Source organism: Streptopelia decaocto (assembly GCF_964273445.1).
Source record: "Streptopelia decaocto genome assembly, chromosome: 1".
NCBI classification, from domain to species: domain Eukaryota; kingdom Metazoa; phylum Chordata; class Aves; order Columbiformes; family Columbidae; genus Streptopelia; species Streptopelia decaocto.
Genome location: NC_138663.1, coordinates 38,892,868 through 38,907,388, shown reverse-complemented (window position 1 = coordinate 38,907,388; position 14,521 = coordinate 38,892,868). Strand labels below are relative to the sequence as shown.

At 50.2% G+C, this 14,521-nt stretch overlaps 1 protein-coding gene across 1 annotated transcript; it reads left to right on the top strand.

Annotated features, from left to right (window-relative positions):
- Nucleotides 1-748: 748 nt before the first annotated feature.
- On the top strand, nucleotides 749-6,623 carry C1QTNF6 (C1q and TNF related 6; the record flags this gene model as incomplete). Its single annotated transcript, XM_082043342.1, is given in 4 exon segments — nucleotides 749-790; nucleotides 793-960; nucleotides 1,830-2,067; nucleotides 3,586-6,623. Coding segments are annotated over 4 exon segments (996 nt in total). The 3' UTR covers nucleotides 4,134-6,623.
- Between the last annotated feature and the right edge of the window lie 7,898 nt (nucleotides 6,624-14,521).

The following is a 14,521-nucleotide window of genomic DNA, read 5'->3' as shown; positions in this document are numbered from 1 at the left end:
TTGCAGCCACTTAGTGCTCATGCCAACAGTACAAGTGTGTCTGCTTGGTGCCAGGCTGAGGGCAAAGATCAGGGCCAGGGTTTGCTCCTGATCCTCAGCTTTGCTGGCAGGCACCTCCCCGCAGCGGGGCTGTGCTTCAGGCCAGGCACACCACTCATATGCAAACTGCTCGGCCAGGGACTTGACCAGGGACATGACCGGAGGATGACATACACGGAGTGCAAGGCTTGGGGCTCTGCCCAGGGAGAGGGGATGTCCAGAGAGGGAAAAAAATGATGCCTCTCCCAGTTGGCAGATGAGCCTGCTGGAAATATTGTGCCTGGGGTGACAGGCTGCAGTGACGTGCAGAAGAAACTATGCAGGAAAGAATGGAAGATGAAGAAGTTCGGGGACTAAGAGTGGGACCAGCACAGCTGAAGAGAGAGGAGCGCCAGATGGGTTAAAGGCTAATGCATGGGAGAAGGGACTAATGCCAAGGAGTGAGGGCAGAGTGCTGCACCATCCCACCTGAAGGAAAGCCTGTCTCTTGCACGGGTGCACCCCACCTTACCCACCCTGAGATGCTCAGGGTGGGACACTGGCCTGCTACCTACCCACCTTTTGCACAGGATACAGCAATCTGAGATGCCTGCATTTTGCTGACCAGGGTTAGGCTGTTTGGAAGTGAAAAGGCAGAGGAAAAAAAAAAATAAGGAAAAGGCGCTACCTAGGAAAGAGTTAAAGGCGCCGAAGCCCAAGACGGTTTGCAATGGAGAGCGCCCAAGGCCAGGGAGGGAAAGGGAGGGAGAAGAGCGAGTAGGGAGCAGGTCCAAGCCTAGCTTGCCTCGCAGCCAGCAGCAGCAGTGCCTGTGCCAAGAACCAGCTTTCTTAAAGCCATGGGCCCGGGGGCCGGCTTTGCAGGCGGAGGGGAGCCCTCGAGCAGGGGCTGGGAAGTGCAGAGGGGAGCCCTCATCCTCCAGGGTGAGCTGCCACGCTGTGCTGGGGTGCAGGCAGAGGGAAGGGGGGCTGGGAAAGGGGCTTTTTTAGCTCGCTTGCGTGTCTGTCTTTCGTAAGCATGCTTCTCTGCAGGCTGCCTGCTCTGAGCTTTGCTTCCTGCACCCTGTGCGGCGGAGCAGCTCCCCTCTGGTCTGTCTGCAAGGGCCTGGCGCTGCTGCCGCTCTCGGAGGAGCCAGCCATCCTTTCGGGAAGGTGCTGGGGTTTGGCTGAGAGCACAACTGAGCGCTGGTGGGAGGGACCTGAGGCACAGGGAGGGATGGGGTTTGGTGGGGGGAAGGAGGGGGCTGAAGTTCCCAGTCTGCAGGAGAAGGGGCCTCTGCAGAGAGATGTGGGTCAGACTCCAGCTGGGACAGGGGAGTTGTTTGGTTAGACTACCATAAAGAGTGGATACCGAGTGACTGGAGGACTGGAGAAGCTTCTTCAGCCCTCCCGTCAGATTCAGCAGCCTACCAGAGTATGGTTTTGCTAAAGGGGCGTGTGGTTTGCCATGTCTCCTTCCTCTAGCCAAGCCTGGGGACTGAATCTTCTAGTGTCTCCAATGGTTTGCCTAGTGACAGGGTTTGACGGTCAAATCATCTTCCAGGGTTACCACTAGTCTCCATTGGTCTGGGCAGAAGGGCATGAGGCATCCTCTTATGCCACGCGGTTGCTACTCAGATTGCAGCCTTGAACCTCTAGGGACCGCAAACATGTAAACTCCCTAGACAGGACAGTGGCATTTTGTCCCACCCTTGGCTCCAGCCATAGAAAGATATTCTGTGGTGATCTCTGCTCCATCCTCTGTGTGCTTCCCTTCTTATACCTTACCCTGATGCTTCCTCATTTCTTCCCAGGTCGCCATGGACATAATCTACCTGCGCACACCCGTGGCCTTCCTTCTTCTCCCTCTTGTTGTGCTTGGGGCACCCACTGATGAACCCAACCTCAGAGAACCAGCCCCTGGTGCTTGCAAGCGGTGTTGTGACCCACTGGACTCTTCCACAGATGACCCACCACTCCCTCCCAGCCACCACCACTTGCCCTACCCAATGCCGGAGGTCCGTCCCTATATCAACATCACCATACTGAAGGGTAAGTGCCCATCTTGGTCCTGGGATGCAAAGGCCTGCTTGGGGACAGGTGGCACTGCAGTGGAGGTGACAGTTGGACCACTGACATGCTGGTTAAGCTAACAGGCTGCTAGATGCCATCCTGAAGAGTGTGTGCCCACACACACTGTGTCTAGGGTCTAGATGTTTTGTGCTGTGATCAAGAGTAGCCTGGGGAAGAGGGAGTTCAGTGCATACCCGTGCTGTAACTATTGTGTCTCAGGATTTTGCCTGCTACCAGCTCTTCCTCCCTGCTAGCACAGGAGTAGCAGTGTCAGCCTCTCACCAAGCTAGGAGGACACCTTCCATGCCTCAAACTTCCAGAGTCCTGTAGTGTGTGAGGGAAGGAGCAGTCTCTACCCAGCTGCAAAATAAGCAGGTTTGGAGGGTAGTCGTTGGCACTCGGGGAACCTTCTTCAGTTCCATGGGTCACATGTATTTCAGAGGAGGGCAAGGGGAAGTAGCATCTATTTGCAAGCACCTCCAGGCTAACTGGCAGTGACCGCCAGCTTGTTCCACCCTGCTGTGGCTGGCTTGGCTTATGGGAAAAGGTTCCTTATTTTAGACCAGCTCCTCCCTTCAGGGCTCCCCTTTTAGCTTTTGCTGCGGGCAGCTGGATCCTGCTCCCACTCACTTATTGTTGCACTTTGGTTCCTCTGGACTAGCTGGGCAGATGTTGGCCTTTTCTTGACCAGCCTGAAAATATCTGCAATCCATAAAAGCTCAGAAGGTGTCCAGGGTAGACAGAAGCAGGGAGTTGCAGGTAGTGCAGACCTGTGCACCAGTAATTTTTCAAAACCACACAGGGAAAGGACAGGAGGAAATGAACAAGGCCCAAATTTGGGATGTTCTCACTTGTGCTGGAGGCTGCTCTGACCCCCATTTTCTTTCTATACACAAAGTACATTCTGGTGCTCATTCTGCCAAAACGATGCCAGTGTTGTCAAAATACCAGCCCTCTAACTTGGACTGCACCATCTGCCAAAACCAGGTTGGATCTTTCCCATCTGAACCAGCTCATTGTCCCTCTCTAGTCATATTCTCCCATGGGCATTAGCACTTCTGTCCTTCTCCAGCCTACAGGAAGAACATGGTTCATATTATGTGGATATTTGGGTCGTGGGAGAGGTGTGTAGGAGGGCAGGGACTGTGGTGGAGGTAAAGGAGTGTGGTGGAAGAAGAAAAGGTCAAGAGTCCCAGTGGTACTTTGCACTGCTGGGCTCTACCTCGGGCTGAAGTCTCCTAGGAACAGGTCCTAGTGCCTCCAGCAAGGCCATATCAGGTGGTGAGCAGGGTATTTATAAGAGACCCCCAGTCGCATGCAGAGCTGTGCTAGCTCCTGTCCCGTGAAACACAATGGTATTGTGACCCTCAGGAATGTTCCTTCTTCTGGCATTGCTCCATCCTTGAGCAATCCTCTGCCTCCTCACTGGCCTTTCTCACAGCCACTTCCGTCTCTCTGGTATCACACAGGAATTCTGTCTTATGCTGCTTCTTTTAGGAGAGAAAGGAGACCGAGGAGAGCCTGGGATGCCGGGAAAATGGGGCAAAGAAGGACCACGAGGCGAGAGGGGTGCCCAGGGCCCGAAAGGCAGTAAAGGACAGATGGGCACAGCAGGAGACCCCTGCAAGCACCAGTACGCTGCATTCTCCGTTGGTCGCAAGAAAGCACTGCATAGCAGTGAAGGCTACCAGGTCTTGATCTTTGACACTGTGTTTGTCAACCTCTACAGCCACTTCGACATGTTCAACGGCAAATTCTACTGCTATGTAGGTGGACTTTACTATTTCAGCCTCAATGTCCACACCTGGAACTTCAAGGAGACCTACATGCACATCATGCACAACGAAGAAGAGGCAGTCATCTTGTATGCCCAACCCAGTGACCGCAGCATTATGCAGAGCCAGAGCCTCATGCTGGAGCTCCAGGAAAATGATGAGATCTGGGTGAGGCTCTACAAGCGGGAGCGGGAGAATGCCATTTACAGCGATGATGTTGATGTGTACATCACCTTCAACGGGTACCTGGTCAAGCCCAGCCTTGACTAACTGCCTCCCCTCCTCCTTGGGGCCTCTTTGGCCTTTTCCTTCTTCCTCTCTCTCTCTTTACTGCCCGTAACCACTGCAAATCACTTAGAAATGGGCCTGTTAAGTCTCAGGCACTGAGTGTGAAACTTGCCACACTGGGTCTCTTGTAGCCAGGCCTATATCTGTCCACTTACAGCGTGACACTACCATCTCTCGCCCCCTCACCTCATGACCCCAACTTAGGTTATTGTCTTCTTCTAAATCTGCCAAAAAACTGTGCCTGGCATTTAGGGTCCTAGATCAGGAGGAAAGCTATAATGCTGTTCCTGGGGATGCGTCTCTTCTTGGGGTTTCATACACAAGAGCCTCCGGGAGAAAGGGTTAGAAAGTCCCTGCCACCCAGGTGCATCCTGGCTCCTCTCTGTTCCAACTAAACATGCCAGTTTTGCAGCCCACAACATGGCCCTGGTGTCACCTCTCACACCTGTAGTCTGGAGAGCAGACTGGGGTCTGATGGCTTCCTGTAGCACAAGTAAGATGTAGGAGCAGTGAGAGATGATACCATCTTTCCAAGAAAGAGGACAGTTGGCCTTCTGAAGTGTGTTCATTGACTTTCCTTAGACACCCTTCTGTTTGGCTATAAAATCTGGGCCTGGTGGGGTTGTCTGCTGTGCCAGCTCTAGTTCTTCAAAAAGAATAAGGGCCAGACACTCAGCCAGACCCTTCAGAGGCATCTGTCATTGAATCAGTAGAGCCCACCACTCTATTCCCACTACGGACCACAAGTACAGAATGAGAGAGAGAGCAACAACCCTACAAAACCTCCCTCCCAGACCTCGCATGCGGTGCTACTTGGTTGTGGTTCCCTGGCTGTGGGAAGCTAGTCCATACAGTGAACCCAAATCTGCTCTCTTTGGCAGGGGTGCATCCGTCCATGGGCATCAGCAGCCATCCCTAACACTCACTGATGTGAGGGGAGAGCCAGGGCTGGGCCCTGGCTCCCGTGTGCCATTGCACTGGTCCTCCTGAAGGCGGTTCTCCCATGCTGGTATTGAAGGACTGCTGTTGCAGGACCTGAGCCAGAGGCTGCAAGGGCAGTTGCAGTTAAATCAGATCCAAACCTGGGCAGGTTGGCTCCTTCCTACCTCTGTGATGGAAAAGAGAGAGAGGTGAGATTACAGCACCTTGGCACAGGGTTAAAAGCTTTCCTGCCACATGCTCTGTGCCCTTTTCTGGCAATCTCATCAGAGCAACTGAGAAAAGCATGTGGCTAAAACAAACCCTTGCTCTTCTTGTCAGGTTGGAGATGTCGCAGTGGGAAAGGAATGCCAGGGGTAGGATTTGTACTGGCCTCACGCTGCGCTCACTCACATCCCTCTGGGGTTGCTGCGGTCCTGGGGCAAGCAGATGAGGCTGACTCAGTACTTGGGAAACCTGCTTCCACATGTTGTGGTACTCCTGTAAACAGCAATGCCAAGAGTTGTCCCTTTTTTGAGTCTCAGGGCAGGACAAGCAGGGGAAACTGTGTTTCTCCTCTGCCCATCACTGATGATGAAGTCTTCTGCCTTACCTAGCTTCTGTGGTTTCATGATTAGCCACGGTCTCTGCCTATAGCACCTGGGACTACTAGAGCTCTCCCATAGGAGATACACATCAGATTATTATACGAGACTAGGTCCGGTACACTCAGCCCAGGATGGTGAAGGCACAGGGATCCAGGCTAGATATTAAATATGAGCTTGAGAGAATTGCAGGACATTTTCTCTCTTGCCCTGTTTACTTACCTTCCCTGCTTTGCTAAGGAAGCTGTACAGACTGGAATGAGTTTCAGGCACTTTCTGCCCTGGATCCTCCCCACCACGGTCACTGAGGCAATGAGTATAAAAACAAGGTTTCACTGAGGCAAAGCTGGATTTTTTCTCCTGGGAAACATGATGATGGGATCATGGGAACTAAAGGAGACTTGAGTTTTATCCCCTCTGATATCAGATCAAGTGTGTGGAATTGCTCAGAGAGGTTTTCAGGCAGTAGAGGTGATGCTCAGGACAGAATCTCTTTCTCCTTTTCTCAACAGGTTGCAAACCCAGATATTGTCTCTTTACAGTGTGTAGCACCCCTGTGTCTCCCTGATGAGAAGCAAGCCTCTTTCTCCAGAAACAAGCTCCCTTCTTCCTCCTTTTCTATTTGGTGTTTGAATGCCAGTGATAGTTCTCACGTGCAACCCATGAGCAGCCAGATGGTGCCTGATGAGTGTGAGAGGGGAGGGTAGGGGGACCAAAGGGTATGTTTAACAGGCTTCTTGGTGCTAAACAAGATGTCAATCCCTTGGTGCTAAACCAGATTTCAGGAGTATTGGATGCTTTCTGAAAGATGTAGTAGGCTGAGTTGTAATGTACTGTGGAATTAATGGTGCTTTATGTTACAAAACCAAACTCCAAAAACTTTTGTGTATATATATATATTTTTTTTTTTTCCAGTGGTATTAAACTTTTTTTCCCTAGTTGTTTTGCACTTAAGTCTGCTTTTACCTCCTAACCTATTCCTTCTAGCTCTGTTTATAATCAAATAGTGTCATGGAGAAGACAATGACCTGAAAGAGACAGGTACCAAGTCTAACTCAGCTCTGAAACTTCCCATGGCAGTCCTTGGCAATCTTCTGTCTGTTTCCTTTATGGAGAGCCATAACCTTAAATCTATGTACTACTTTGACACTTCTAATTATGACAACCCTCTTCTCCCTGCAGGGAAAATTTTACATAAATTCAAGGAAGGATTCTTCAGAAATTATCAAAACAAAAGAGGGCAAAACAGTACCTTGTAGAATTAGTTTTCAGGTACTTCGCTAAATCTATTGAGAAGGCTGGGCTAATGCTGGACTTCTTTTAAGAGGGATCAGACCCTTTATCTTGTGAAGTTTTGAGTACATCCTTATATCATGTAGTTAGTAAGCATGCGTGTTTTCCCTGTGGTGTTTCTATTTTCTCTGGCAAAGGATAAAAGCCAGGTAGTATGGATGTATAGGGACATCAGACTGTTGACTAGAAACTTTTGTTTGCTAACAAGGAGATGGGTGACAGTTCCAGAGTTAAGCTGGCCACAAATATTTGGAAGACCTGTGTGTGATGGGAAAGGTTTGAGGGTCAGGTCAGAGGTGGAACACAAGAGGAGATGCCCATATAGGACCTTCTGTTTTGAATTTAATTCGTCTTCACATAGCTTCCCCTGTGTTTTGATGTGTACCAGGCGCTACATTTGGCAAGGAGTAGAAAACATAATCATACACATCCTTACAGGCCACTTTGTGTTAGGCCCAGAGCTAGGGCTATATATACATACCCTAGTAAACGCGATACTCTGACAGGTCGGACCACAGCCTTCTTTGGGTTTTTTATTTACTTCTGAGGAACCAGGTAGAAACGTGTCCTCAGGAAGTGCAGGGGTTACGCTTGTGCGTGTTCTTGGCCCATTGAGGTGAGATGCTGGTAGATTGGAGGTACTTTTGTCACACTTACAAAAGGTGAGGAACGAGGGAGGAGCGGAAATGTGTAGCCCAGATCTTCTAGAAAAGTTTTCTGTGATACAATCCTTCAGCCTGCCTGCTTGGAGAGTAAAGTGTCACCTGAAGAGCGTCTTCAGCCAAATTTCTTGGGGCTAAGATGCATGTGTGACAAATGGAGTGTGTAGCCAGTGCCACCCATCACACCGTGGATGCCCAGCTGGGGAGTTGCCACAGGTGAGGCTCAGCTCAGGCAAGGTGAAGCCTGCAATGCTGTTGAAGAAATGAGGGCTAAACTGGCTCAGACCAGCCCTGCCGCCCAGCCAGTGGGTCCAGCCATGCTCTGACAGCCACAAGACCTCAAGTCACCTCATTCACCCAGGTTTGGGTCCTTTTCCATGCAGTGGGGCTGCCCTGTGTTATGTGAGCCTGGGGAGGTGACAAGCCAGAACCTCTCTCTTGGTCAAAGCAAGAAGCATGCCCTGGAGTGGGCAGATGCAGCAACTACCCTGAGGGCTGTGCGTGTCTTCCCCTGAAAGACAGGTCCAAGTTCTGCTGCAAAAGGGTCTGCAGCTGCATCTCAAGCTTGTTCAACGTATGTGCCAAGGGGTTGGCCCTCTAAACTGGCTTCCTGCGAGTTTCTGGTCTTGCAGGTATGAAAATGGGGCAGTTGGAGAGGAGGTAAAGGGCAGGATATGGTGCTGTCTCTGGGGAAAGAAGCATGTGTTGGGACCAGCTCAGAAGAAGCTGAAGGTCTTGAAATAGTTCCCTTCCCTGTGATAGATGTGGAAATGGAAAGAGAGAAGCAGAGCAAGAAAAGGGGTATAAAAAGAGACTTTTGACCCTGCTGTGGGCACTTGGACACAGGTGCACGTGCCTGCACCCAAAGCTGCATGAAGTGCAAGTGGTGCAGCATGGCAGGACCTGGCACTGCATCTCCATTGACCCTTTATCAAGGGTGGGCTTGGCAGATGCCAGCAGAGCCCCCACCTTGTTCCATCCTGTGCATCACAACTGGATGCCATCAATGGGCTGAACCTACCCCGGATCTTCTGTTGGTCACCTTTGCTTTCCCATTGCTGGCTGGGAGCTGCCATTGGGCCCAAAGGGCTGGATGAAGACTCTGCCCATGTCTGCATGGGTGATGGGACACAGCTGCATCACTGAGGACCATCGTTCCATCACCTCGTGTGACATGGCCCTCCTCTGACCGCAGTGGGAAAACAGGCATTTGCTAAGCCATGCCGGGCTTCAGAGGTCAGCTCGGTGCTATGACACCCACACATGTACACACAAACATACCAGCCCTGTATGGACATCTCTCACCTTCCTGCCAACGGAAACCGTTGCCCTTTGCAAGCCTGGCTTGCTCTGAAGATGCTATCAGGAGGTAGGTAGAGGGGGGCTGAGGCTCCAGGCCTCTTCAGTACGAGCACAGCTCCCTCATGTCATAACATGCCTCCCCCCTTCTGCAACAAGTCCTCTGTGATCTCCCTCCCCAAAGTTATACCACAGTGAGTGGCAGGGCAGAAGATTTAAATCAAAGGCTTCTGACAGTTTCTCAACCCATGGACCAGTCCCATCTCTTGAGTTTGTGTCACTTAACTCACAAATGAAATCTCACACCTTTCCCAGTCTGTATGCAATGACTAAAACGGGAAGGAGCAGAATGGAGAACTCTTGGGTTGGACAAGCTAAAGAGGACAGCAGGTCTCCTGTCTAACAGACACTGAGCCTGTAGACATCATTTTCACTGCTCTGGTCCCTTGCTCTAAAGTCCTGACCACTCTCAAGGTGTTTGACATAACAATGTCCTAATGTGAGACTTGCACAAACATCTTCCATGGGGTACCTGAGGCTCACTGCATCTTCCTGCTTGCCCCACACATGCTTTTATGGGCTCCTGGCATTCTCTCATTTGCCCCAACACACGTTTTTCCCCCATCACATGTACTGAAGTAGTGGAATGGAGCAGAGTACTAGAAAGGACATTCCAGGCAACCAAGCCCTGTCCCCTGCAGCCACAGGCAGGAATTCAGCAGATCTTTTGGGCCAAGGGCCCACAGAATTACCATTGCCTCAGTTCAGAACACCTCCCAAACCCTTGCTTTGCCCAGCTGCCACTTCTCTCCATGTGGTATGAGGGTGGCATTGTTTGACTCTCTAGATGACTTATGCAGGTTTTTACAATTGTACCATCTTAGAAGCTTGGTGCCACAAGGCTTTGAAATGTTTTTCATTTGTTGTTTTGTTTTGTTTTGTTTTTTTAATTCCATTTATTTGTGATAAGTGAGTCTGAAGCACTCCACTGACCCTAGAACAGGCTCACTTCTCCTCCCCCATCCCCAGCCCTGCCAGCTGTAGGGGCAGGACAGCTATGGCTTCATTGCAATGGCTAGACCATGCAGGCACCGTGGTGTGATGGCTCAGCCCATGGCTCTCTTGTCCAGCAGAGTGGCAACCTGAGCTCCAGGGAAATGGACACAGGATCACTGTATTGCTTTGTCTTTGCTGCAGTGCTTTTTCTTCTTTTTTCCACTCCCCCCACCCCCACCCCTTTAAACTCCTGTGACAACCCTGCTCAGCATTGCGAAGGGCTGTGCAGAGAGCTCTCTGAGTGCAAAGTGCAGGGGAAGCAGTGGGAGGGTCAGGTGAGGACCGAGAAGGGCGAGAGGAAAAGGTCACTGACGCAAGCCCAAAGCGATGGCTCTCAGCTGAGCTGCTCTGCTCTTTGTCCGTCCGCAGTGCACTATTTCTATTCGGCAACAATTCACACATCTGAGGACCACAGCTCCTTCCACCACCCACGCTCTTTCCTCCCCACTCACGGGGGCTGAGGCAGGGGAGGGGGGAAGGAGGGAGAGATACTGCATCAGGCTGCCAGCACCATCTCCAAGACCTAAGGGAAAAAAAAAACAAAACCAAAACCAAATAAGCAGTCCTTTTCAACAGCCACCTTCCCTTTGGGCACTGAGCATCTCTGATGAAGGAACCTGCTAGCAGAAAAGGAGTTGGGGAAACAGGAAGAGAGGGGGGGATCCTTCCTCTTGGGGTGCAGGGAATGTCAGCACTGGAGAACCATACTGACACTCTTGTCCTTGAAACATAAAAGCAACTGTGCTCATTTCCTCTTAGAAATAAGGTCTCACCTGGGTAGATCGTGGCTAAGGGATTGGACCCTGGTGCCTGCGGACACATGTCCTTGGCCTGTTCCCAAGGTAAGCATTCAAGTGGAGCCAAGTGCTTGATCCCCTCTGTGTTTCCCCACTGGGCTGCAGCTGTGCGTGCGTGTGTGTTTGTGTGTGCCAATGTGTGCACAGGTGCAGACAGAGGGCATTCCCCCCCCCCGACCTTCTCTACAGCCTGCTCCCAACTGTGTGGCACCGCACCCTCCTAAAATAGCCCTCCCTGCCCCGCTGCAATCATTCTTTTGAGCTGCAGGGACAGGGATCATGAAATTATGAAATGCTTCGGTGCTCTGTGCCCTTTTCTGCTGAGGGAGCAACATGGAATGGAGATATTCAAAAGGGTATTCTCCTCCTGTCCATGCATGCTGCTCTCAGGAACAGATGAGGAAGAACGTTACACACTGGTACTGTCTTACTCTCAGGAAACCAAATCCCATTTCCCCCAAGACCTCCACATCCCATTTCCCAAATACAGGTGCAGTCAATGGGACAGATGTGGTGAGCTTCAGCTTTGTGTTATAGCAACGAACCTGAAATGTATCATATGTAAAGGGCTCTGTGTCACATCTCTCAAGGAGCATCTTCAGGCTCCTCAGAGACCATAGTGGGGCAAACAGTAATTTCCACACTCTTTGTTTTTCCTCCAAGTGGTGGTCTTGCAGTGTTCATCAGGATCTGATGAGTAGTTACTGAGTCTCCAGTAACAAGCAGCCTTTCCTACTCTAGTTGCCATAGCCAGAAAATGGGCTCTTCAATTGCATACAGCCATACTCAAAAGCTTCACCAAGCCACAGAGCCACTCTGCTGCAGGCAGTTCACCTGTAGGGCTCCCTAGGAAGAAAAGCACTCAGAGGAGGGAGCCCACAGCTGAAACTCTGACAGAGGTGGGCTCTCAAGAGGGATGAGGAACCCTTTGGGTTGACCTGTTTCACAAGGCAGTACATCACTTGAGGGATTGAAGTGCTCTCAAGTCCTTGGGTCAGGTTGTGGACCTGGACTTCACCTTTCCCTGCCATTCCTTCCATCCAGGCATACTGATTGGGTCCATTGCCTTTCTCATCATATCCTCTGCCTTCTAAGAGTGGGGAAGAAAGAGTAAAGTGCTTATGAGCAGTGAGGTGAAGGGGCAAATGGGGAGGGCTGAACCTGAGAAACTACAGAGCAGGGGAAGAAATTTTCTCTCCTGATTGAGCCCAGGGGAGAGACAGGACTGCAATTCCTGAACATCAGTTTGTAGGGAGGGAGGCATCTGCCTCCAAACAAGTAATTTCTGTTGAGGCATTTTAATGACATGAAAAATAATAATTGCCATAGTCGCAAATAAGTAACACCCAGAAGAGCTTCAGGGGGAGCAGGGGATTGGCCTTTGGATAAGCGTGACATCATCAAGCATATTTTAAAACAAAATCAACGATCTAATTAACTCCCTTCTAGAAACTGTTCAGGCATAGAAATGAAGAAAATGGAGGAGCAAGGAGAGCTCTGAGCAGAGCGGGGGCGGTTGTTGTAATGGATTTTTCCTCTAGAGAAGGAAGGTAAATGTGATTAAATTGGGAGCGGGCTTTGCTAATCAGAGCACCTGAGGGTTTATTCCCAAGAATCTGCTTCTAGTATCATGTCTTGCCTTCAAGCACTTCTGAATGTACAATAATCTCAAAATTCTTCCCAATTTATTAGGTCCGGAAGCCATCATTGCTTCATATTAGGTTTGTCAAGCACTTTCATACAAGCCCCTCTAACTTTAAATAGAGAGAGATGTAACACATTGGCAGGCTGCAAAATAGAGCAGGGCTTTATCTTTCCAAGACTGCCCAGGGTAACAAGGTAATAATCTCCTTCAAGGACAAGAGCAGTCGCTGGTGCTGAATAGCAAATTGGCCAGTGTTCAGGTTATTAATTTGCTCGGACAGAGATTTGGTATAAGGTTGGTCTCCAAATCTGGTGCTGCCCTCCTTTAAATCATAACTTGCATAGGTACCCCCTCTTCAATACAGACCTGTGACCGAGTTCATGAGGCACACTGGCCATCCCTCTGCAGCATTCAATGCAAGGGAAACCCTCAAGGATATGTGTAGGCACATTTTAATACTAGAAGTCAATAATGTCCCCACAGACCTGGGCAGCAGACACCCATCTGCGATGCAGGATCAGGTGCCTCTTCTGCAAGTCTCAGTTCTTAAAGATGGGAAGATGTCCTTTATGCCTTTTTTTTTTTTTCTTTTCTTTTCTGCTGTGGAAACTGAGACACAGAGAGGATGTGAGAGCCGTACAAATACATCAACAGTCCCACGGGTACACCACCTTCCAGTTCACACTGGTGAGTTTTCCATTGCAGCTGTGCCAGGCTAAAGCCACCTGGGTCTGAGCAGCACTTGTGGCACCACAAGCACCCATTGAGGAGGTACACAGCCTCACTTGGGAGCTCTCTGAAGCCTTGAGTCTGCTGCGTGGGCTTTGAACTGGAGTCCTGACACTGTCTAGTTCTGTCCAAACATACTGAGGAACCGGGGTTCAGGTGCTGAGTAGGGACATCTCGTGACCGTCCTGTGCTCATGAGTTCGTAGCTGTGTGTTCACAGCCAGGCAGGCTAAGAGTGAAACTACTCAAAAGTGGCACGCTTCCCCCTCCCACCCTTGTTTCCCCGCTTCTCTGGGCCTGTGACCATCACCATCAGGGAGTGAAAGTGAACACCTCCTCCATCTCCTCCCACCTGTGGCCCCAGAGTTGCCACGAGGAGAGAGTGCCTGCAAATAAATGCCTCAGCTTCCTACCACTTTTATCCACGTTCTTCCATAGCTTGCAGGGCTAGGGAATCCCTACTTTTGAAAATTTTGTGTATTCATGTGTATATTTGATGTTTTCTACTTTTATCAGGCAGATCTAGCAGGACACTCTCTGTGGGACAGAAGCTGGAAGGGAAGAAATGCAAGGAACTCATTTGCTGTGTAGGTGGGCTTAACAGTTGCTGCCCGGAATGGTTACCCCATTGAAGTACCTGATCCCAGAACTCACACTCCATTGTTTAAATGTCTCTCCACTTAAACATGGTGATGGAGATCAACCCAAGGGCAGCATTTATCCTATATCAGGAATATCCCCAGGGATGATGGAGCAGGAGGGAAAATAAACCCCTTTAACATTGGCCCAAGGTTGCCATTTTGATACAAAGCAAAACCTCTGTTAAACTGGTAAAATGAAGAAATTCAATAAAGAGCTCACTGACACACTAAACAGTGGTTCCCCTGCAGGTACATTTTTACAGGCTTTTTCTCAGAGCAGAGCTACAATTTAAGAGGAAAATAACAACAGATGTAGAACGTCGTCTTAGTTTTGAGAAGTGCGCGTATACGAATGGCAGGAAATTCAATTTAAAGGTTATAGTTGAAATAACATTATTTGGAAAGTACCAAAAATAACCTACAGAGCGTCTAGAGATCTTCAGAGTGTATCCTGTCAGGAAGCGAACTTGGGTGGCCATCAGGGCATCTCCGCACTCGTCCCCTCACCTCCTGCTGGCTCTGCAGCCTTCCCGCTGCTGGACTCAGAGTCCCATGAGGACAAGACACCGAGATGGATCTACTGAGCCCTCCACTGAGTTCACCCCTGGTGAGCTGGGATGTTTGTAAACCACAGGCAAGGCATCCCAGTTAGCCTGGGACTCCAGTCCAGGAAAGGGAAGGGATGTGTCCAGCCTAACAACAGCTAATGAGTTGATGAATCATGGG